Source organism: Chelmon rostratus, chromosome 18 (assembly GCF_017976325.1).
Source record: "Chelmon rostratus isolate fCheRos1 chromosome 18, fCheRos1.pri, whole genome shotgun sequence".
Taxonomy (NCBI): domain Eukaryota; kingdom Metazoa; phylum Chordata; class Actinopteri; order Chaetodontiformes; family Chaetodontidae; genus Chelmon; species Chelmon rostratus.
The window spans coordinates 17,862,372-17,888,337 of NC_055675.1; the positions used below are offsets into that span (position 1 = coordinate 17,862,372).

The following is a 25,966-nucleotide window of genomic DNA, read 5'->3' on the forward strand; positions in this document are numbered from 1 at the left end:
AAAGAAGAAGTAATACAAGATAATAACCCTTTTAAGAGGGAAACCTGCTACAAGTGCAAACCGGAGGCAGAAAAGTGTTTGGAAAAATGCTCTGGTTTCACCTCGGTTATAGAGGTTGACACCTCAAAGTTGTGATGAATGAAATCTGTCTTGAAAGTGTTTCTGTAAAATACCTTTGTGGGAAAGATTTTCCCTTTTTCTGCACGAGGAACATCGGCTTTAACTAAGCTGCTGAGCTGTGACTTATGAGAGAGAAAAATGTGTGTAGAGGAGTTTGTGTATAATGCCACTCCTAATCTGCTCTTGATTGCACGAGATTTTCCTCACTTTCTCCTCTCCCTCCCCCCCTTTTTTTTCTTTTCTCCTACATGGCTGATAAATTGCGTTTACATCAATCACAGTGGATTTGTTCCAGTTTTCATCAACCAAATAATTTGGTGTCACACACATTTGTGTTCCTGGAAGGTGTGCGCAAAAGCTCCACACAGCAATCCCATGGCTCAGGAAGAAAAAAAGAAAATCATTACACCTGGCTATCATTTCCAGTAATACAACATAAATGATCATTGCAGTCCTGATTCGCTGATGTTTTCATTACAAAAACATAATGAATGTCAAACAAAATATACCCCACTGTGCACGTCAGCACTCGGCTTGCTGCAGTGAGTGTCTTTAAAATGAGGCTGTATTCCTTGTCAACATGACTTTCTGTTGCAGAGGATGCAAATTTTTGTTCCCACCACCGCTGTGCTTTTTCTGGGGAGCACGAAAGGGCATAAAAGTTGTGAATAGCTCTTGATAACTGTCAAGATGTGTGAGGAAACCCAGTAATAGCAAGGTGTAGTCCAGTTGTGTGCCATAAAGCTTCCATTGCACTGTAGCCAGCCTGTTTAGAGCATTGTCGAAGCTGAGGGTGTTTACATATTCACATAATTATCACACAATTAGCATGATGCTGATGCTTAATGTTGATGATACAATGCCTCCGTGCGTGAGCCCGTTCCAGCCTCAGAGGTGGATCCACGCTGGCTGCATTGAGTAAAGGGTGTCATCTTGCCATTGTTTGTTACTTCAAGTCTGATACGCAGCAAGCTGCTGGAGTTGACTTTCAAGAGTCAGCGAGCCGTGGGAGTGCAGAACAATAATTGATTGGCTGTAAGAGGCTGGAAGCAAACGAGTGCGCTGCTCTTAGTCATCTTCCAGGACGAGATGTGCATACTGAGTTACAGTCCATCTAACCTTCTCTGCCACCAGCAGTGATAATTATCATTTCATAGCCCAGCACACAACCACCCTAAAATTCCTGTTCATTCAGTTTTTCAAGTGGTACTGATATTACTGCTTCTACTGGAGCAGTGTAGAGAAAAAAAAGTCTGTTTGCCGTAAAGTTTTATTGAATGAAAGGTCCGTCATTGAATTTATGAATGAGTGCAGGCTGTAAGCTTAACCTAAGCTGTTTTACCGAATCTTCATCGTCGTAACCTCATCGTAAGTACGTGAGGGAATTGGAATGCATGTGTGGAACTATTTGTCCGTGTACATACGTCTAATGAAGAACACAATCAGCGCTCCACCTCGAGCCACCCCCGTCCCCTTGAGGCAGTAAAGTGAAAAGACCTCAAGTGACCCCTGTAACCTCAAACCTCAGCTGAGGCCAAGCCCCACGCAGAGCGCCTCAAACGACCAACAGATCCGCTTCATTTCTATCTGCCAGAAACCCACTCAGGGTTCATACCCCAGACTGACCCCCAACATAACACACTGCAGACTACAAAAAAGGACCCCTTGGCCCTGGGTTGCTCTGGAGTCATGGAGTCCAAAACAAGTACCTCCACCTCTACAGCAGAACCATCCCACAGCTGCCAAAATATTCCCCGCCAAGCGGAGCGCCAAGTCGCCGTTCAATCAATCAACTGAAAATCACAAAGAAAAGAAGTTTCAGGGTGCTGCCACACACTCACTGTCTTGTTTAAAGTAATCAGACCTTCGTGTCCGAAATATAAAGGCAAATTCTAAATTCTCAAAAGAATTGTAACTGAGGACACCGAACCACGTGTTATAAGTTGTTATAGTTTTTGTTTAAATCTAGACTTCTAGCGATAAGCGTCTGTTTTTTTCTTGGAGATTTGAAATAAAATGAGTGAAAATGTTTAAACATTGATCTGCAGTTTTCTGTCTTTGTCTTCCCCTCCATCTTCTCATCTAATATGTTCATTGTCTCTGGCTGAAATGGCACTTTCCTGATGGCAAATTTCCAGTCCATGCATCTTTTCTTTTTACTCATTGCACATATGTTGCTTGTCACAAGCTTATAGGTGCAATGCAGAAATTATGAGAGACATTTCACTACAGGCATAGTGCAGCACAACCAAAAAGTCCAGTCTGCACAGAGGCTGTCCCCGAAGACACACAGAATCAAAGGAGACAGAGCTCGAACACGCCCCAGCGCTGATACTGACGGACTGGATTTTTGGTCCTGCTACTTTTTCGACAAGGACTTTCTTTTGTCATTGCCAAGATGCTGTATATCACTCACACACAGGAGGTCAGTTTGGTCGCATGTTGTTCAGCATCGCACCGTCTATTGGTCCATCTGGAGCCAATCTAACCCTACTGCTAGGAACAACAACAGTCTGTGTGTGCCTGTGTGTGTGCACGCAACCGGTAGATAAACAGAGTGAAAACTCCCGATACCATTTGCAAACAACCGCAGGCATCAGAAAGGCAACCCAGGTGTGTGTGTGTGTGTGTGTGTTTCTGTTTTTCTGTGTGTGTATGTCTTTGTTTCACTGGGTATTTTGGTGTGTCCTTGTGTGTGTATTTTGTGTGTCATTTTAGAGGAGTTTGTTTTTTGAAGCTTTTGTGACAATCTGGTTTTCATTTCCTGAAAGATGATTTCCTTTGTCACCCCCCCTACCCCCCCGCCCCCTTTCTGTCTCTGCCCAATCTCCTGAAGAGAGCGTCGCTTACCACTGTCTGCTTTTGTACTCCAAAAACTGCGGCGTACCAGCGCAGATTGTCAAATATATTTCTCTGAAGAAACTAGCATGTGGTCGGCACAAAAGAAAGTTGCATACTAACAGCTCATTTCAGTTTAACGACTGTCATCACTCCCTACAATCAGTCATTTGTTTCATTCTAGTTACTGTACTTTCCTTTTACACCTGCAAAGTAAGTGATCGTGTGTCTTTGTTTAACTAATAAATTCACCGTTCAGTTTCTATGAGACCTAACTGTGTTGATGTCCAGTGTGTCTCCTCCTGTTTGCTGCATAAAATCAAGGTGATGAGTATGTGTCCATTTATACTCAATAACATGAGAAGTCATGTGAGAAAACTAATTATAAGGGAGCCAAATCAGGGGATACTGTCTGCGATTTAATTTATTATTCACCTTCAGTTTTGTGTAGAAGGACAAATGCAAATGCATAACAAATACAAATACGTAACTTAACTCTCTTACATTAGATTACCGTTTGCAATTTTCAAGTTTTTTCCATTAACAGTATTTTTTAAATACCCTCCCCCCCTTTTTTTTGTATAGAATGTACATATATTTAGCGAACTTTTTTATTTTGTATTTCTCATTCTTTTCTACTTCCCGACGGGGGATTAATAAAGTTATCTTATAAAAGTGAGACAGACTATTGCCTTGTTTTACACATTTTGTTTCTGTGAAAGGATGTTTAAGCTGTTTGTTCTCCCCAGAAAGTCCAACTTTAGCAGAAATCTGACCTTTATAGAATAATAACAGTATTAAAATCAGGACGGACCACCACTTGAAGGTCACTAAAATGCTCTGACTTGGTTATTTAAAGTTTTTGGAAAAGTCATGTTACATCAGGGCTCTGCTGGGAAGCCTGGAGGAGGACTGGAGTCGATAGTGACTCATATTCACACCTCTTCTCGCTCCTTGCTGAACCCACTCCTTAGCATAGGCAGCAAATTAAATCTGGGAACTTTGCTCCCCTTGTTTACTCTCCTGTCTCCTTTCCTCCCTCTCATTCTGTCCTCATTTTGTGTCCCACTGCACTTTATCCCATCTTTTGTTTCACTCTTCTCATTTCTGTCCGCCTCCTCCCTCTTTTTCAGTTCTCCCATCTCTCGCCTCTCTGTCTCTCTTCCTCTCTCCTCCTCCTCCTCCTCTGTGCGTCCACTTTTTCACTCTATCTGATAAACAGCAGGAGCAAAGAGGACGCTAACTTGTATGTGAATGAAACTTTCAAAAGTATTTTGGGTCAAGCATGTATTGAAAAGAATTTGAAGTTGTGCTTTGCATTGCATCCTGTTTCTGACATGTTACTAATTTTAACATTTTCAGTAAATACTCCTGTGTGACTTGTGTAAACTGATATGCTCAGGGCTGTGACAAAAGGTTCACTTTAATGAAGATGGCACCAGCTTCTCGATTAGGGTTTTAACAGCGAGGATTATGTCTTGTTCGTCTTATTCTGGCCACTAATAGAGTTAATAACAGGCTTATGGGGCTCTCAGGGGGATCCGACTGATGTCTATTGTAGCCGTGTGTGTGTGTCTGTGTGTCTGAGTGTTTATTGTTCCTTCGTTTTCAGTCCCCATAATTCTCCTCTCCCTCTCCATAATTTCCCTCTCCTGCTGTGCTGCTCTGTTCTGTTGGTCTTTTCTCTTTTCCTGTGTTTTGTCTCTTTTATTCCTGCTCCCGCAGGGTAGAGATGGGTCACCAGGTTGCCATGACAAAAGCTTTGATTGTTGTTCGGGTTGGAGTGGATGGCGTCAGTGAAATGATTTTTCTGAGAAATGTCAATAATTTCAAAGGAAGCAAATTGCTAAATTCAGGTGTGCTCAGTCGATAGAGAATCATCTTCAAAGTATAATGCCACAAGTGTAAAAGTGTTGCTGAGAATACACAGAAGAGGCTTTTTCTGTTTCTCAATTCACATGCTGCTGAGCGGTTATTGAAGGCAACAGTAAAAACACAAACACGGCTAAAAATGCAAATCAATTTTTTTATGCAACACCTCTTTGCACAAGCCGATGAGTTAAAGCTGTGACAGACCGATGCAGCCTTTATTTGTGCCTATTGATTTTATTTTGGTTTTGAGATGTTTGTTCGAACCAACAGAGAATTATCACTCAACTCTGCACAGTTTTTTAGTCAGGCAGCTGTTTTCAGAGAAAAATCTCTGAAAGCCTACCGTGCACCACCTGCCCAGCACCAAGCAGCAGACGGACAAAGCTAGCGACCGCCTAACACGTTGCACCTGGTGAACAACGTGGTGCGTTTAGCAGCTAAAGAGCCAGACATTTCCCTCTGCAGTTGGTGGAGACCAAAGCAGATCTAAAAGAAGAGTGGATTTTCCTTTTTTACATATATTCACCAGGTCGCCAGAAACTCAAGTCCAAATGAAATGTGATGTTGTTCCAGGTGTGCTGGGCATGGAATAAGGCAATTGTTTGCTAGCACATTCACCATGTCAGTGATAGAACAAATGTTGTATTCACAGCTTGTTGCACTGCCTCAAAGTGGCAAAAAGATCAGTTAATTCAGATTTAAGAAAATTTTCATTTCAGACCTAAAGACTTTTAATAAGCTTGCAAGCATGCATACTTATGTTTTCTAAAATATACCCGGCTTGGGGACTACATCATATTCAACCAAGTCCATAGTCATAATGTGTGTCATATTATGCACCATGTCTAATCCAAGACAAACATTGCTGCTGCAGTAAGTCCCTTTGAAACATCCTCTTCTGTGGTGTCTTTTGCTTTCATCATGCTGCTGTTTTGTTGCCGTGGAACAAAGTTGTTGTTTTTTGTTTTTTGTTTTTTTTTTCTTTGTGAGAGAATTCAGTGTGACTGCAGAGTCCACGCTGGAGCGCAGATAAGCTAATGGCGAAGGAGGTCGAGCAGCACAAGTGTCTGATACGTGTAGGCTGTGTGGTGTGGGTTTAAACTATGATTTTACTGTCTTCTCGAGTCCAAATCAGCAAATGGGGTTAGATGGAGAATAAGTGTTAGTCAATAAAATGTCCACCCAAGTACACCTTCATGCCCACTAGTGTGTGTATGTGTGTGTGTATTTTCAGTCAGCTGTGAAATGGGTGATTCCTCCTCTTGGTTTAAGAACTGAGAGTAATGATGTAGAATGGAAGAGGTTTATAGAGGCATTAAGCCCACTCCTTACACCCTCTCTATCTCTCTTATTCTGAAGCTCTATTTCTTTGTGTCCCCCCCCCCATTTTCTGTTTTTATGGTGGCATTATTATCTCACTCTCCCACCCATTACTGTTCAGGTTGGAGCAGAATAATAAATTTCAGGATCATGCCGACGCAGCGTTTCTCCACCTAAAGCTCATTCTGTGGACTCGACAGAAACTCTGCACGGAAACACACAAGACAACAAAGATTGCAGCATGTTCTTGTTTTTCCATGCTTTCTATACATTTTTAAATAAAGCACGATCATTAGTCGAAGTGGTAGTTGTGGTGGTTCAGTTGTGTTGCTGATGAGTGTCGTTGGTACAGTCGTCCTGCAGCCATAAAAGATGAACATGCGTCTAAAATAACTTGTTTACATGTGAGAATTATGTTTTTGTTGCATTCATTTCCCAAGATATCTACAAGATTTAGATTTAGGGGTTCATTTCATACAGTACATGCAATTCACACTTCAAAAAATGGTACAATGTTTTTTTGTTTTTTTTTTAACCAAATTTTCCATAAATATTTCCAATTGATGCCTATAAATTTAGTCATACCTACTATTTCTACAGTTGGATTTTTTATAGCATTAGCTGCTTTTTTTGCTGTAGTGGGGTTTTTGAGACTTTATTTGACTACATCAGATTTCTGTGCCAGTATGTTTGCTGCAGAAATGAGTTGTGACAGGTTTAAAACAAAAACAAAACCTCTTTGTAAAACGCATTGTATGGACTAAAGACTGGATGCTCAGGTGACCAGTCAGCTTTATTGCACTTTAGCTCCAATGTTTGACCGTTTGGTCCACAAACATATTGTTTGATTGCAAGTGTTGCAAACTGCTTCCCCTTTTCTTCCTCTTGCTCACTGACGATATCATTCATTTCTGCGCTAATAAAAGATGCACTGTGGAATTATGTTTACATTCAGTGTTACTCACCAAAACACATTGAATGTGTCCTTGTGATCCAACAAACATGATGAATGCATCTTCTTCTCATGAACACTTTCAAAGCTGATTTTTCTTAAAAAACTGATGTAAAAATTGCATTTTTTACCTTCATGTTTACCAGCAAGCAGTCTTCCTCTCTCCTGACTTTGTTGGTGCATTGCTGCATATGTTGGTGCAATACCACCACCTGTAGATGAGTGGAATAGTGTGAAACCATTGGCAGGAAAGTGTCACCTGTTTGTACGCATGTGCATCCTCAGCAAACAAAATGGTGACCCATTCATAGAAACACTGCTTTATGACATGACAAGAGATCAAAAACTCCACAGGTTACCTTAAAAGTAAAATCATCTCTAAGGCTTCAATTTCAGCCATCTCAGTCACTACCTGTATCCAGGGTGTCAGTTTCCTTTGGTGCCCCCTGCTGGTGTGGAGTGCAGCACATATTGATGCACTTTCCTATAAGAAGAATCTGGAACCTTTGAAAGAAGAAATAGCATGTGTGTCCTCTTATAAATGAAAAACTATATTAATAAACAGTAAAACACAATGGTCCTCTTATTTGTTCAATGCATTGAGGGTTTTGCTGCTACAGCTTTGCTTGGTCTGATATGACCTGTAGCTTATGATGGCTAGTGTTAGCTAATGTTAGCAAACTTTAAAGGGAGATTTCTTTGAAACTGATTTCACATACAGAATTCTGTACTTCTGCTACTGTTACACTGTGTTTTAGTGTTGGCCACCCTGCACATTCAGTGATTGTTGTTCAGTAGAAGATACAGTGTCGCAGTGCCAGCATTCAGCTAAGCCCAATGAATTCCATGGAGGTCAAATTAGCTCTATCACAGTTAACCAGTGTGTGCAAGTGGCAGATGGCAAAGAGTGTTGAGACACCCTGACTTACTTTGGACATTGGTGTTAGCTGAGTGCCCACATTAAAAATAATTAATCATGTCAATAATTTGCCGTAACTCTAATTTTGCTTACTGATCTCCATTTGTCTGTCTTTCTTCAGCTTTCAGCCTATGGAGGGAGTGTGCTCTACACTGTGTCTTATAATACAGACCAAGAAGAACAAAGGGCCATTAGAGTCACCTCAGAACCTGACCTAATCATAGAGGTAAGTTTTAAACACGCACAAAGCATCGGCATACTTTAATATTAAAATCTAATGAAGAAATGTATGTGTATGCACCATTTTATATGGTGTGTGCAATAGGTTTGCAGTTTTGAAGTTGTGCTTTACTCTAGTTGTCTGGGCAATGCCTTAGCCAATGGCATTAACCAGGAGTGTTCAAAATGCTTAACACATGCATGATTCTTGCAGCAGGAGGAAGTGTTCACAACCACAGATAACCCTCATGAACACGAGTGTGAATGTGTGCCTGTTTATGTATTTGTGTCAGCAGCATTATTTATTTTTCCCACAAGTCATTGACTTTTGCACCAGTGAAGACCGCTAAATGAAATAGCATATAAAAACTGTTAAACACACACACACACAGCCACAGCTGGCAGAGAAGTGCTGAACTTAGCAATAAAAATGCAGATAGAGAGTCTCTCTCCCCCCTCTCTCTATGTCTTTATAATGAGCAGGTTGTGATATGATGTATGGCAGCAATAAGCAAAGCAGCAACACTATTAGTTAACTGTTTATACCTCCTATATCACCAAAAGACATTATGTTTGTGTGTGTAAAATGCACGCACAAATACAGGCACATAAGCAGGTGGGTGCATGTTGTTCTACATGTTCACAGCTGCAGAAATGATCCCCTTATTTAACACCTCATTGGTAGAAAGCTGTGTGTTTGTCTGCGTGTGAAATAAGAGGAAATTTTTATTAAGAATAGTTTGAAAAAAAAATCAAATACTGTGTCTGTAATAAGCTGCAATAACCTGTGGAAGCATCTATTTTTCAAGCACTGACTGGAAGAGAGTTAAAAGATAGATGTAGAAATGCAATTTTAGATTAAATATGCAAAACAAATGCAAATGAGTTTTTCATTTAGTGAATGTACCATAAAGATACACACATTTGTCCAGAAGCGAAAGACTCAAAGGAAACAAAGAATGTAAAGAAGGAGGAAGGAAGGTAGGAAAAAGAAAGAAGGCTAGAAGAAAAGAGGAAAGGACAGCAAGAAACAGATACAGATGCAAACAAAGAACAGAGAAAGAAAGGAATGAAGGAAAGACAGATGGATGAAGGACAGAAAGAATGAAACAGGAAGGAAGAAAAGGGAGGAAATAAACTGGGAGGAAGGCAAGAAGGAAGGGCTGAAGGGAACAAGGAAATAGAAGTGAAAACTAAAACAAGAACTGAGTGAGAGATAGTCACAGACCAATGAGCTTGTGTTATTTAAAGACGACGTGAGATCGACAGACAGGGATGAGATGGGAAGAGGAGGACAAGTGTCGGTCTAGTTGTCAACAAAAAGCCTCTCCAAATGATGACGATAATGAGCCGCCTACACACTGTCAACCGTCTTTCTCCCTCTTCACTGTCTCTCTTTCAGCCTTTGTCTCATTTGGCTTCCTTCTTTCCCCCCACTGTTTACTCTCTGCATGTCTGCATCAAGTTGCGATATTGTTTGTTGCGTGGTTTTGTGAAGCGCAGGAAGAAACTCGGGCCTCGGTTGTAACTTTGTGGCATCTGAATAGACAATAATCTCTCTGTCTGTGTTTGTCTGTACGGCTTTGTTTGTTTCCATGTCTGTTTTTCAATTCTGCCCACTTTATCGGCCTCCATCAGCGCAGTTAAATAAAAATATAAATACCAAGCCTTTCATGACAATAACAGCATCCAGCGTACTGGAAAGATGTGCATGTGGAGTTTCTCGTTTTGCTAAAACAAGAAGGCAGAAGCTTGATTTTGATTTGCTGAAGTCCATTTTAATGCTCACTAATGCAAATGTGTGTATGTTGAGTTTTTCTACAGCAGAACAAGATGCTTTTTCCAGAACCAGCATTAAAGAAAAGGAAAAAATAAAACGCACTCATCACACTGTTGGGTTTTTGTCAGTTTTTCTAGTGTGAATACATTTTTAAGAGAAAAATAGTAACTTGACTGGTAAGGCTGGTTTTACTGTATATTTTTCTTGCCTCAACAAATCCCACGAAAAGACCAAAACTAACAATAAATCGATCCTGCGAGTTTTGCCCGTGTGGCCGAAGCCTGATATACCAGACCACACAGTGTTGACTGTGGCCCGCAAAAATGTTACGTGAGCCAATTAAATGTACACCCATAAATGGACTGGAGAGGGACCGCCACCACCAGTCTGTGCGAGCTTGCTGTCCCCCACGGTGTTTAAAAACCTTTGCTGTAGCTTATTTCTCTATCAGCAATATTTAAAAGAACACATGCCACAGTGCAAGATGTGTTGGGAGATGGACTAATACATTGTTGTTGACTTCGGTCTTTTCACAGGATTTCTTCATAATAAGAAAAATATAAAAGTGCCAGCCTCACCCTTATATTATTCAATTTGATTTTTTTTTTTGAAGTGAGAGGCAATAAAGGAAAGACAATAAAAGCCTCTCTTTCAGAAATTAATGAAAACAATTTTCTCTGAGGTGACTTTCTCCTTTCTGCTCAATCTTTCCTTCTTTATCTTTGCATCTCTCGACTCTGCTGCTGCTGCTTTCTGTCTCTTCATCCCTCCCTCCATCACCTCTCTTTCAATTAGTTTTTATTTAAAGGTTTATTGGCATGGTGAGCTCCCCCCCCCCCCCCTTCCATCAGTAGTTGTCACTCTGCGTTAGCTGCTACATGCCATTGATCCGTACTCAACAAGAGATAGTCAGATACCAGGCCCGGGCTCAATTCACTTTGCATTCAGTCCATTCAAAATGTCAATAGAGACTGCAGCTCATTACCTAATGACACATCATTCACTCTCTTTTTTCCCCCCAGTTCAATTGGATATCATATAGTCCTCTCTGAAAGAAGTGTCACACTCCATTTATGGTTTGGAGAATATCCATTCTATAGATTTATGGAATTAAAAGTGAACTGCAACAAAGGAGAGAAAAAAAACCCAAACACATAAAAAAAAATGTTTCTTTCAACTGTCTCTGCCAGGGAGGCGGCATCAAGATTATTGACAGAAGGTTTGGCCAGCCGGTGTACCCGTCCTCGCCAAGCACCAGTCACATTGCTCTCCTTCCAGAGAACTTCCTGGTTTCAGAGAACGCACAGCCGATTGGTCGGAGGGATTTCTTGTCTGTTTTGGCCAATGTGACCGGATTGATGGTCAGGGCGTCTTATAGCACAGAGCCCAGTGCTGTGTACAGGTAGACACACACAAACACACGTTATGCATTTCAATGCAGCACACTCACATTTTATGACAATGTCCTGGATGTAGTCGTCATTTGTATAGGCTGTTTGAGTACCTATAGTTGGTCACTATTGTACCAACCCAAACAAGTGTAGATATTGTCCACAGAAGCAGCGTGAAGCTGCGTAGCAGATCAAGCCAGGCAGGAAGTCAGTGACAGGAACAGCATAGAGAATCTGGTCAATTTTCAAAATAAAACAGCCTGTGCAGACTCTCAATATACTGATATAGCAACAGTAAAAAGCTGCCGTCAGGACGTTAAATAAACCCTCAGGTGTCTCATATAGATGCACCTTATACTTACCATATACCTAACCAAGCAGATTTGGTGCCTAAACTGAACCAAACTTTTTCACAACATTAACCACGTGTTAGAAAGGCTTTGTACGTCGCTTGGATGGGAACATGTTGCATGGATGGAGCAGCTGCTCTGGACGTATATGATGAGTTTACATTGGAGTTGAAAGCCTGGTGTGTCTCATACAGATGCTTAAGGGTACCTGGTGCAGCTTAGTGCCGTGATAAAGCATCAGTATTTGACATTCTGAGAATGAGAACGGGTTGCAATAAACCAGATAAAAACAAACAAAAAGAAACCATTTAACTGCATTTACCAGTGGTAGAAGCCCAATCATCAAGGAAAAATGACCAAATCAAATAAATCTGAGCAAGTCAACATAATTGGCCAAGCAAAATGCTCTGCTTCTGAAACGCTCCTGGTGGGGTATGAAACTGTGCGGAGGACGGAACAAAACTGCATCGGCTGGATCACATCACAGCCATGCCGGGTGGTATAAAACCATTAGACCAGGCATCTCAAACCGGTTCCATAAAGGGCCGTGTGGCTGCAGGTTTTCATTCCAACCCAGGAGGAGCACATCAGGCCAACCAATCAAGATCAAGGGATCAGTTAGTTATCAGCTGAAGACTGAGATCAGCTGATTAATTGATTCCAGCCTGGTGTGTTCCTCCTTGGTTGGAATGAAAACTTGCACGCCACGCGGCCCGGTTTGAGATGCCTGCATTAGACTAATGTGCACAGCCAATGCACTATGCTCCAAAACGTAACATATTAAGTATTGAATAGTGGCAACAAACATTAACTCTCAGCAGCTTTAAATAAGGTGGTATTAATGTTATGAAACAATATACTTTGCCCAGAGTTGCGACTCTACGGCACCTCTTTGTTATAGCCTGTGAATAACCCCACTTTAACCTGTCTCTGTCTCTGTGTGTGTGTGTGTGTGTGTGTGTGTGTGTGTGTGTGTGTGTGTGTGTGTGTGTGTGTGTGTGTGTGTGTGTGTGTGTGTGTGTGTGTGTGTGTGTGTGTGTAGACTTCACTCATTCTCAATGCAGGTAGCTAATCCCTCTGCTAGAGGGGAGAGGAGTGCATCAGCTGTAGAAACATGCTCTTGTCCTCCTGGATATGCTGGAACTTCCTGTGAGGTAAATACACACACACACAGACACACTCACACACACAACTACAGTACTGCAATTTTAAAACGTCCTCTGCAAACAATAAAAAGCAGTATGTACTGTAAATAAAGGTACTGCAAAGCCACATAAAGGTCTACAAAGTAAGCAAACACACAGTATTTTTTTCCAGACTAGATAAAATAGACTTATTTATAGTGTTTTCAAAATAAGACTATATAAATTAATTGAATGAACAATCACATTGTCTCCAAGTTCTACAAAGGTAACTTTTTTCATTAATTGTTGCAAAATTGCTTGCAAAAACAACCTTATATTAAACTATTAATAACACAATGGTATCAGGTATAATTATATCTCAAGCAAATTTTAAGTCTTTGCAAGTTTATTATTTTTTTTATCCCACAGTGAAAAAAGATCAGTGAATCAATGGCTCCCTGGAAGGAAACTTGTTTTTGGAAATAAAAACCTGTGTTACACTTAGAGCAGCGGGATTCATGTGCAATTAATAGCAAATGAGCTACACAAAAAACATCCAAACACATCAGCACGATCCCCAAAGTGTGGTTTTTATTGTATTTTGCTTTTAGTATATCTGTTTCTTAAATGTGTTACTTCGTTGTATTACATGACTGATTAAAGAATCATCATTTTAGACAACAAGGTCAAATCAGTGTTTCGCTGACTTACTGCTATTCTAGACTAGACTGACACACAGACTCACATGCACCCAAACACGCATTACGTCTTTCAAACACAAAAGTCATAATCACACACAGAAACATGCAGCAGAACGCAAACAATTGCACACACATAAACACACACACTGGAGGTGCTAATTAGAGGATCACAGGGTAATTACTGCACACTGCAGCAGCAAAAAGACAGACAACTGTGTCTGTCCTCCCGTCTAACTGTGTGTGTGTGTGTGTGTGTGTGTGTGTGTGTGTGTGTGTGTGCGTGTGCGTGCGTGCGTGTGTGTGTGTTTCAGGCATGCATTCCTGGTTTTCGGAGGGTGAACGGGAATCTGTATAATGGCGTGTGTGAAGCTTGTCGTTGCCATGGACACGCCACACAGTGCCACGAGGTCACAGGACACTGCCTGGTAGGATGACCAATAAGATGATTAAGGGCTTGACCACATGAGTATGGGTATTTTTTTTTAAATGCAACCGTGATTGTACTTGTACCCTGCAAATTATTTAACTTTTACCTCACTGATCCTAAATTCTCAAATTGACCATCACAACATGATACTAGAAAATATGTACAGCTAAATAATGCAAAACTTACCGACATTTAGATGGAATAAATTATGTCCAACAACAAAAATCAACTCAGTTGGGGGCGGGGTCTGCAGCCAAGCAGCAGACTATCAGTTTCCACCGACACACAGTAGGACCATCTATGAAGTACAGTTAAACATGAATAGTATATTCTGTACGCTGTCATTCTTGTCACGTATCAAATGAACTGGCCTCATATTGCATGGGTGGATTTTTCAGTCAAGTTTGCCAATTTTCCAAGCTTTAGAAATATAATAAGCCCATACATTACAACTCAGCTCAACTTCTCATTTTCATCAAACCAAATAATTCAAGATTTCTGTTCTGCATTCTTACAAAGGTGCACACAGGTTGTCATATAAGTAGCCTACAATAAAACTAAATGTAATTTTTTTTTCATCATCTCCCAGATCATGACTAAACAGACCTGCATCACACACAGGCTGAGACGGCACTCATATGTCCAGCAAAACCACACCCATGCGGGTGAAATACCAAGTTTTTAGAGAGTCCTCAAACAAACTAACCAATAGTCTGCCACAGTTGTTTCAGACGCATGCTCATTACATACAGCAACAATGGGAATGCATGAATTGAGGTGATGACATTGTTTCCCCAAATGCTCTGTATTACATGCACACACGGACAGAAAACAGTTTGTTGAACAGTTTTGAAAACTCTGCACTTTAGAAGGCATTCTAACAAACCTTTGATTTGGTGACCTCAAACGTCCGAACGCTGGGGAAGATGTTTATTCGGCAAAAAGTCTGTGTATGCGTGGTCAAGGCCTGCTACACTTGTCTGTCTGTCTGTCTGTCTGTCTGATCATTTGGCCTCAGTCAGTGCTCAAAGTGAAATGATTCACTCTGCCTTACTCTTTCTGATGAATTGGTTATCCGAAAACAGTCAAAGTCAAGTGTTCGGAGTACACATGTAAAAGCTTTCATGAAAAGGCTTTCTTGCTTTGGATATTTGCAAGGTGACAGAATATGTCACCAAAATGTACAAGCAATATCTTCTGAAAAATTATTGCATGTTCTGAGTATTCTGAGTATTGCATGTGGTGTGCTTGCACTCAACACATCATTTACTGTAATCTCTCTTTTAACTCATAAAGCTGTCACGCCATTTATCATCATTAAGGTACAATAGTAAGTCAACCTGCCTGTCATTAGTAAATGAGCTAATGTTTTATTTATGTTTTTAACAGTCGGCTTGCCCATTTTTTAAAGATGAATAAGTGAGAGAGGCTAAATCAGTTGGCTGGGAGCTCTGGATTGCTCACATGTATAGGTCAATTTATAGTTGAGTGTACAACTCATGAACTGTAGAAAACATGGTATGGATACAGGCTATCCTGAAGAAGCTTATAAAAGGGAGGCACCCGCTCTCAATTTCATTTTATGACACAGAAATCAGAACAACATAATTAACAGAAACCATGAAGGTTAGAAGCCACTGCTTCAGTGCAGTGTTCTTGGACCTGCCATCTAGTGGCCATCAGATGAACTGTAGGTTATGACTCGTGCCCTGGCTTCACACACACAGACAAATTCACACAGACAAACACATTTAAATATACTGAAATACAGCATACAAACACACACTCACACACATATATACCGACCTGCTGATGTGCATCTGCACATACACATCGTCACTCCCCAGTCTACACATTGCCTCAGGCTTAATCTGTCAGTTAGCATCAAACTAAACACACACACACACACACTGTGTGTGTATCAATGTCTGTGTGTGTATATCACACACTGCTGTGGGTTTTGTTTTACCATGTAATGTTTCATTATAGATGAAGGGGATGCTGCAGTATGTCCGAGGGAGGAACACACGCAAACACACACACACACACACTTGCATCCACAGACAGCTTGACATGAGCTCACTCATGAATGTGCACACAAACAACCACACACACACACACACACACACACACCTCCTGTATACATGTTCATACACAGTGACTGGCAGACAGACAGATGGACACACACACACCCCTTCCCTCAGCACTGTGTTTTCTGGCTACAGATGAATGGCTGAATGATGCCTTGGGTCTATATGATAAAATAGCATGTGTGTGTGTGTCAAGGTGTGTTTTAGATGTGAAGAGACATTGGATCTGAGAAGGAAATGATTTGGAACATAACTGGCACACACACACACACACACACACACACACACAGGCATACACAAACACACACTTTCTTCAAAAAGAATAGGGTGTATTGAACAACAAACCCAGTGTTGTAAACCGTGAGCTGATTCTATCGTTATACCCTTTGCAGTTAACATTAGCAGCAATAATCAATCAATCAAATTCAATGCTCATCAAAGCTGAAATATGTTGCAAAAAAAAAAAAGGTTTTCTGAAATATGTTAGAAGTTTGAGAGGGAAATTATTGACCCAGTGTTTGGTCGAAGATGTACCTCTAAATGCAGTGAGCTCGCTTACTCATGGTAACAAAATGTGATGCAAATCCTGAGTCATGTCAGTAACCTTGACCTCCTCGAGATTGTTTGTCCTGCTGCTATCGGCTCAACAATGATTTGGTGTGACAGCTTTATTTAATAACAACAATGTTAGGCAGACTATTAAATTTGACCTCTCTGATGTTTTACTTCGAGATGCAAAGTGTGACACTAATTAGACTCAAACAGAGCAGGTCTGGGTTTTTTTTGTTTTTTTTTTTCTAGTCCTAACTTGCACTCTTGCTATTAACTACGAAATATCTTCATCTGTGGCTCGGTATTCAGCTTCATCATCATTTTGTGATAAAGTTGGATCCAGTTCTACCTCACTGTCTTCAGCATTTTGTACACTACACTAGAGATGATGCAAGGTAGTCTTGTAGTCTACAACACATGCACCAAGAACTGCATAAAAAGTTAATTATTTGCACCCGCTTAAATTTCAAGAAGAAAAGTTTTTCCAAAACACTTAATGATGAATGGAAAAAGGAAATATCACTTCACTGCACTAAAATGTTCCTGGAAAAGAAGAAAACTCTTTTTTTCGTGCCTAAAAGATGATTCAAGCCAATATCATCTTTATTATGTTAGTATTAGTCAAGGCAATAGTAATATTATTATATCAGATAGTTTGACTGCCCTAACAGTTTGTTTTCCTGATATAAATGAGCTTTAACCCATGTGTCTCCTCCAGGATTGCTCCCACCACACCACAGGCCCCCACTGTGACAGCTGCCTACCTGGTTACTACGGTAACGCCACCCGTGGGTCACCTGCAGACTGTCAGCCCTGCACCTGTCCGCTCAATCTTCCTAGCAACAAGTAGGTTCTGAAGACGCTGCCATGACGACACAATTTAATCAAAGGCTTCAATCAGTCACACCCCAGCACATCTCTGCCTGTGTGACCCCTGTCCTCTCTTTCTGACCCGTCTCCTTACAGTTCATTCCTTTCCTGACACTCCTGACTACCTCTTTTTTTCTTTTTTTTCCACCACACATAGAGTCTTCATCACTGTGGGTAGGAGTATAATTGTAGTGACACGAACTGAAATATCATAACCACAGGTAAAAGCGTCAGTACAAGTGGGGAACCATCATCCCTGTGGGTGGAAATGTCATCACCGTTGACAGAATCAACATAACTGTGGCTAGAAAACTTAACACAGTGGAAAAGTCCAACCTCCCACAAGTCATTCAATTATTTAAAACCTTTGTCACACCATTCCCCTCATATTCAAAACCGCTCATGCTGTGCCAACTTCAGTCTCAAATCACAGGCGCTCAAGTTTCTATGTTAGTTTTTATGTTCTTAGCAGTTCATGTTCATCGCCTATCTATGCTGGCCCTGCTGTCACGTCTTGGTGAACTGTAGACAATTAAAATTTGGGAATGAGCTAGAGTATAATTTGTTCCATGATAAGTGTGTATTTACATTTCCATAGCCACCCTTATTTTGAGAATAAAAGTGTTGATACCTTTGTGGCGATTGTACCGATTCTCCCATGAAACCACTGTGTCGTCCATAACGACTGCTTTCTGTATCAAGTTTGAGCAGCCATGTGTGTCCGCTACCCTGGAGGATTACTGGCACCTGTGAATGCGAAGTCATCGTATTTCTAAAGGTTGCCTATGTTTTGTCACTGCTGAACTTCACTATCTCGGACGTCATCGTTCACAGAAACAAAGCCACCAGTGACAGACCAACATTAAGTCCCAATACAAAGTAATTCAGCTTGTCAACATACCGTCCTCAAGAGCAACAGTGCAAAGAGTGATATTTAACAGTCCAGCAATAATTCAACATTTCCATAGAATATAGTTCCAGCAACGCATTAGCCTCAGACAGCTAGCATTATGGCTAGCTGGCTTAGCAGTAAACGGATTGCAGAAAATCTGGACTGACACATCACAAATCAGTAATCACAGCGACAATAACAATGATTCCTGATCTGATCTAAGGTCTGCAGTTTCTCCAAATGACCAGAGAGAGATGCTGTGTGTTTGGTGCGCAGATGTCACCAGCATGGACGCACACACACACACACACACACACACACACACACACACACACAGGCAGCAGCAGCTGAGAATCTTCATGCAGTCATGTCCAAAACTCTCAGAGCTAAAGAAGGATACAACTCTCTCTGTCTCTCACCTCAACACATCTCTTCCTCCCTCTAACCCCTGCTATAATAATAGCTTGAAGGTGCTGTGCCTTTCAGCCCCTCAAAAATAGCCTTCTACAGTAGTCACTGAAGCCAATCACTCAAATAGCCAGCCAGCCAATCACTCTGTTCCACTTAGCAGTGATGCCTCAGCTCTTATGAACATCTGATAAAGTGATGACCATATGAGTTTAAGCAAAGGAAGCGGGTTGGCGATTTGCAGCGAATCAGTAGAAATCAGTTTAGTGTTCGAGTGCTGCTCCTCTTGGTTTACACCCGGGCTTAATTACCTCACTGCTGAGGAGGTTTCTCTGTCTTTTTATTTGCCCGTCAGTTAGATCTAAATCTGCTTAACGGATTTCAGGGAAATGTAGTTGAAGTTCATTGGTCAATTATTTATCCATGAAGTCCTTAATCATTTGTACCTGCACAGATTCACTTTGACTTTGACTTTCGTTTTAAAAAACTAATTTCTCCAAAAAATGCTACACAACATACACACCACAACATTAGTATTTTTTTTTCTATCCCCAACCAATTTCCTGTACCAGGAAACCAAAGCCGTTCCCTGAGACCTATTGTAACCAAATACAGACAACACGAGCATGAGTCAGCTTTTGAGTCTGAGTCACCTAAAGATTGTGTCATTAATCCCTGTAAAAGGCCTTAATATTCCCAGGGTTTAGATTCTCCGAGGAATCTGCGTAGTTGTATAGTATTATTTGTATTTAGATGTAGATCTGGATGAGATGCAGATTAAAAGATTTAAACAAGTTCTATTATTGGAGAAAATGATTTGGATGATTAGGCTGCCTCGGCAGATGCACTTTCCAAGCGCCTTCTTGTTGTGTGTCAGTGTTGAATGAAGCCTTTAGACACATTTGATATCTTGAAGGGCGGGCTCGTGTTGTCAGGCGTGACCTGATATATCAGGATGCTAGCAAGCTCAGCCATTAAATTTATCGAACAACTTTTATAATGAACTGTGGTTCTGTATACCTCCACTTTCCTCTGCCTTCATTCCAGCAGTGCAGTGATCTCATCTTAATTACCTGCATTCACAGAACAGGTTTGAGTAATGTGACAGTGTTTAGATCTGGTTATATAACGGCATTTTAGGCGATGTTTAAATGTGCTTCATGGTGATTTGTAATCTTTTTGCATGAATGTAATTTGACTTAATTTGGCTGGTTTTGGCAGGCTTTGGCAAAAAAATCCAGCATGTGATGGTTATTTTATCAATAAACAATTTATTTTTTTTATTTATTATTAATTTTGTCATATAAATTGTGTCCACACTCACCGGCCACTTCATTAGGTACATTTGTGCAATGAAACGCGATCCATCCAAAAGCTCTGTGGTAATTTTTGCCTTTAGAAAGACAATAATGATGAGGTTTGATTGATGCTCTCATGTTTATTATTGAGGGTGCAGTGGTGTTGAACTAGACTGCAATACAGTATACCCTTGTTTTTCGCGGGGGTTACGTTCCAAAAAGAACCCGTGATATGCAAAATCCGTGAAGTAGAAATCGTTTTGTTTTTTTTTTACAGTTATTATACAATTAAATACTCTGTTATACACTGAAAAGAAAGAACAAACCATTTTACAGGCTCAAGCATTTGTTTCACAAATAAAAGTACTTTAGAAACGTTTTTTTTCAACAAATAACTTCTGTACTGTACTGTCAAATAATAATTTTAATCATTGACGTGAACAGAAGGCTTCAAATTGAGATTAGCACCGCCCACCGCGACCTGAGTAATTGGATTAAACGGGAGAAAATTAAAAATGATTATGAAAAAATACAAAGTACAGTCGGACAAATAGTGACTCAGGTGTATTTCACTGCTCTTCAGACTGAGCCGCTGCATCCTGACTCCTCTCTGCAGTGTTTTCTTCTTTTGAAGCCTGCGGTGCAGGTGTGTTTGTTCGGGAGAAGAACAATTACAAGAGAATTTACACGTACGTAATGTAAATTTGGCAAGCTGTTTTACGTACGTGTACATATTAAACTGCAACGTTATTGACGCACAGGTAGAGAAGAAGCGGAGTGACTTTTTAGCCAATCAGAATGCAGAACACAATGCACGATGCAAATCCGTGAAGTAGCGAAACCGTGAAAAGTAAACCGCGTTATAGCGAGGGATCACTGTATATTGAGAGGTGTTACTTATGTTATGGCCACCCCATATCCATTAATGAGAGGGTCAGAATACTAGAAACACCTTTTAGTATAACTCACTCCAGTAAAACACCACCACCCACTACGACCTCAGTAATAAACAAAACGTAGAATTATCACCTTTCTGATAGTGACAGTAAAAACTGAAAAATTCTGAGCTCCGTGAAGGTAGATGTCATGGGGGAGCTGTGGTGTAGGATTGCGTTACATTGCGCAGGTGTGCCTAATGAAGTGGCCGGTGTGTGAATAGTGTGATAGATGATTTTAATCATATTACTCGCTCCTACAGTAGCAGCGTGTAATCTGTAATAAAAGGTAATGCTTTGCCAGTATTGTATACGACTGAAAGACATGTGGAGTGCAGTACAACAGGCTTTTTCACAGCTCAAGTGTTATCAGATATAATTTTGTACTTGAATGTTTTTCTTTCCTCTGCACGTCATAATTCCCCCCCAAAAAAACAGCACCTTGACTTAACCTTTGCCCAGCACGAGTAGTGGTGGTTATATAGTACTTCTATTATACAGACAAATCTAATTAAATTACAAAAGCTCAGTGTTTTTAAAGCGTTTTGTTGTCTAACTCAGTGAGGCAGCTTGCAGTCAGAGAGTCAGTCAGTCAGTCAGCCAGTGAGTCAGTCTGGGACCTGGAACCCGAGCCAGCAGAACTATCTATAGTTTGTGGAAGTGGGAGGGTGACAGAATGAGGGAGAGACTATCGTTTTACTCTCTCTGTCTCTCTCTCTCTCAGTTCATTTAGGTTACAGTTGGTAGGCAGGAAGAGTGTTTTCAGATTCAGGAGCCTGTGGTGTGAGAGAGGGAATTGTGTGTGTGTCTCACAGTGTGAATGTGAGGATTGGAAAGTGAAAGTGAGGACACAGGTGTGTGTCTGTGTGTGTTGACATATATGGGGAGACAAACAATGGCCTTAACTCGCCTCTGTCCTCTTCTCTTTCTCGCCTTCCTCCTCCCTCTCTCCACACTGGGGCAACGCTACCGAATTCATCAACAAACTCAACAAAAACAACAACGTCACCATGGCAACCCGGATAGTTTCAGCCCCACCTGCCACCTCGGTGAAGAAGGGGAGCTGCTGTGTGACCAGTGTCAGCCTGGATACGCGGGGCCGCGATGTGACAGGTAACACACACGAAAACAAACCAAGCAACACATTCAGAAAAACACATAATGGTTAAACTTTTTGGCAATGTGTTGAATTTAATGGCTTCTAGCTTAATTTGGAAGTGTAGCAAAGTTTATTATTACTGAATATGGAAGTGGAAATTACTCAATTAATCGTTGTTTATCTAAATCTAAAAACCTGTTTTGACAGTATTTAAACTCTCTGGCCCATTAAGTACGAACAGTGTTTCAAGGCATAATTGCAGAACGGCACAATTTCAAATATGGAAATGAACCCTAATCTTAAATATAAACCCAGTGTTATTGTTGTCATTCCTACAAATGACTATTTGGACAATAAATCAGGTCTGTAGTCAGCCATTCCCAAATGAAAACAGACACTGATGCTCATTAACCGTTTTTTGAGCACTCCATGTCTCATTGTCCATCTAGCTCTCTGTCCACAGCACATTTATTAGTGGAGTGACATTCTTGTTCCATTAGCTGTGAGCTTCTTTACCACCGCGGGACTAATGAGAAAACTCCCTGGATGCTGGTCTTGTTAAAACTTCAGGCTATACTGTCATGTGGTGACGCAGACTGAGTAAATACAGTCTTTTTGCCGCCCAGGCTCACTCAAATTCAGTGCATTTGGACAGTTTGGTATTGAACTGAACTGGCCACAGCTGAAATGATGAGCCAGTAGTCAGTATAGTTAAGTTTTTTCCATTTTGAAAAACAGTTATTGTTGTAACTGCCATTGCAGTCAAGTTAAGCCGTGTCACTGTGACAATTCAGCTTCTCAGCAACTTCAGATAAAGCCCTCTGCGCAGTTCTGCTGGATGGCAGTGCATCGACTGAACATTGAATGTCAGCTGAATGCTGTTGACACCATATTGTTGTAATGTGTGTATGTGAGCTGAGGTGTGCAGTGCAGGCCAAAGTACTTGATAAGTCATGCTAACAGTTTCTTTTACTGCACAAATGAGTCACTGACCTTGTACATTTGATATTTTTCCTGTAGAAAGAGGAAAGTTGTTCTGTCTCTCCAGTGCTGTAGCATACTGGATGCACTGCTGCTTTGTCTCCTATGTGTTCATCCTTGAATCCTTTAAAGGCTTGAATTTTTGCAGATTTTGCATCACTTCATGTGTGAGTTGCCCAAGTAGCACAAGAAATGCTTTTGTGAGCTGGTCACAAATTGAATTTCTATTTTCTTACGACAGGTAGTGTTAGGTGGGCACCTTAATTGATAAATAGATTTTCAGCTGCACCTTTGTCCAGGCTTTTGCTGTTTGTTGCCCCCTAAAGAGAGCTGCTGGTGGAGACGGCGACTCAGCTTGCTGCTATGCATAGTCGGCATGCTTCGCCATGCTGTCCACAGCAGAATGTCTCTGTCTGCCTCTTAGTCTTTTTATAAACCTCATTCACGCCCGGAAAGCAAACTGACTCATTGTCAGTCCGTTTTTCATCTTTGTTTGTCACAGGGAGGCATCTGCACTGCAACCCGGCCAATAGCCGTGTTTCCATCAACGCTTTGCGCATTTTGAAGTATCACATGACAAAAGGTTGATAGAAACCGCAAAATTCAGCTACACAAAAAGGTTTTTGTCTATTTGTAATAATAGTGCATTTAATGCACTTAATTGGAGATGACCACTTTTTTCGAATACGTTCAGATATCGCAAACTCATATGATGGATCACTTGTTTCCACTCTGAGATGAGCAGGAGGAGAAGAAGAGGGTTGAAACATCTCATCGCTCCACACAGATCTGATGTAACCTTCCTCACATTAATACATCCTTTTTCCTACATTTTTTCCACAGTTTGAGGTTCTTGTTGAATGACCTCTTGTTGCGCCCTCTTCTTCTGCGATGGTATTACGGATTTCGGAAAGGAGAATTTGCACCACCTGCTTCTTATCTCGATGGACCACCTCCTAATAATCGCCTAACGGCCCTGAATAGAAACAAGCATTCATTTGCATTTTCTTTTGCAGATTTTCTCAAAATTTGGTGAGAATTTGGATGAAAACCCAGCTAATGATCAAGTGTCAACTGAGGGGCCCGGCTTTATAAGTTCCCCAACTCTCTTTCTGAAGTACATCCATCCATTAGCGAGAATATCTGTTTGAAAATTTGCTTTGATACGAGTGAATTGGATAAAGCTCCAGCAATGATGGCATTTGTTTTTGGCAAGACTGTGCGCCACATGTATACATTTGTGTGTGTATGTGTATCCGTTGTTGAATATACAGAATACCTCTGCGTATTTACTTTCTTGCGGTCGTGTGTGTGCTGCTCTGATGCCATATGGTGCCTGCAGTCAGAGAGAGAGGACAGCTGGTAAACAAAAAAGAGAAAGAAAGAGAGACGGTTTGTAGCTGCATTGACTCGGAGAGTACAAGAGCTGGAATAATGTGAAATAATATTTTTTATTACTGATGACAGTATTAAAGAGGTAATCAGCAGTTGGCTGTTTCTTGTTTTATTAGTCTAATTGATACCTGCTATGCACTACCTGCCATTACACTTCATTATCTACAGTGCTTTTGTTGTTGTTAGTGGTAATTAATTGTAATGTGCCAATTTGTCTGTATTATGGGCTTTAACAGAATAAGCTACTCTATTCCTCCCATGCTAATAGACTATCCACTCGCTGCTAAGTGATTCTGCTTTTCAATTTCCTGTCCATAAACAGCCATTTAGAATTTGGCTGAAAGCTGTTTAATGCAGCTGCCTAACAAATAAGTCAGCTGAAACACTTTGCGTTGTAAGCTGCCATTTAGTGCTATCTAGGGTTTGTCAGTATATCTGCATGTTATTGGTCTTTTAATGGTATTTCAGATTTTACACATTCATTTAGATTTTGGTGACTCAACACCATCTAGCTCTGAGTATGATGGATATGAAGCACTTAATGGATCCCTTTTTTATCTAGAGGGCGAACAGGAAGCAGCGGCGATGGCTATGATTATTGTCAATGTTATCACATGTATTAATGTTGATGTCAACAGCCCTTAAAATGACAGGCATATAAGGTCAAGCCTGTTCAGTCGGAAAAAGAAAGATTCAGTCACCTGAAAAGAGGGAATGGTCAACAACGGTAATGACAGCCAACACTAGCAACATAAGCGCTGAGGGGCAAAGTTTCCAATCGGGCTTTAAGTTAATGTTTGTTAATGCTAACAGTACCAGTAGTAAAGCACTACAAGCATTAAAGCGAGTGTTCTTGTAGCAATTTTACAGTATTACTAGATAAAATAGTAGCAGGTGTGATAGTAATGTAGTATTAAAGGATATTTTTTAGTGTCCTGTGATATAAATTCAGGTAAGAATCTTGGGGGACACTCGAAATTGTGACACTAAGACAGAATATAAGAAAATAATTAGTTGTAGTTGTTGTTTTTCTGACATTTTTTGAGGTTTTGGACAATGTGTTCTGAAGAGAAGATTGATGCTGTGTGTCAGCATCGAAAGACAAATGACTGAAAATGTGAAGGCTTGCCAAGTTTAACATGCAAACCTGTATTTACCTGCCTCTGTCTTCATCCCTCTCATTCTTCCTGTCTGTCTCTCTTTTTTAATATTCAGTGTATATACACAAAGACAACTGCAAATGGATGATGTATCTGATTAGACAGCCAAATTATATATAAAGCTCCTGAAAACCCGGTTCCTAAACATACATACAAAGTAACATTAAATATATTTAACATTTAATATCCATGACTAAATAAGCAACAGTCCAAGTTTAAACATAAAACATCCTTAGGTGTTCAAACTTATGTTCAAACTTAGGCAGAACATAT

General features: G+C 40.6%; 1 protein-coding gene across 1 annotated transcript in view; it reads left to right on the forward strand.

Annotated features, from left to right (window-relative positions):
• The window catches only part of lama2 (laminin, alpha 2), a 153,672-nt gene that overhangs the window by 40,336 nt on the left and 87,370 nt on the right, over nt 1-25,966 (forward strand). Inside the window, exons 15-20 of the mRNA XM_041959394.1 lie at nt 8,143-8,247; nt 11,211-11,422; nt 12,804-12,915; nt 13,898-14,011; nt 17,374-17,501; nt 22,085-22,171. Coding sequence (XP_041815328.1) covers nt 8,143-8,247; nt 11,211-11,422; nt 12,804-12,915; nt 13,898-14,011; nt 17,374-17,501; nt 22,085-22,171 — 758 coding nt within the window. The remainder of the gene's footprint in view (nt 1-8,142; nt 8,248-11,210; nt 11,423-12,803; nt 12,916-13,897; nt 14,012-17,373; nt 17,502-22,084; nt 22,172-25,966) is intronic.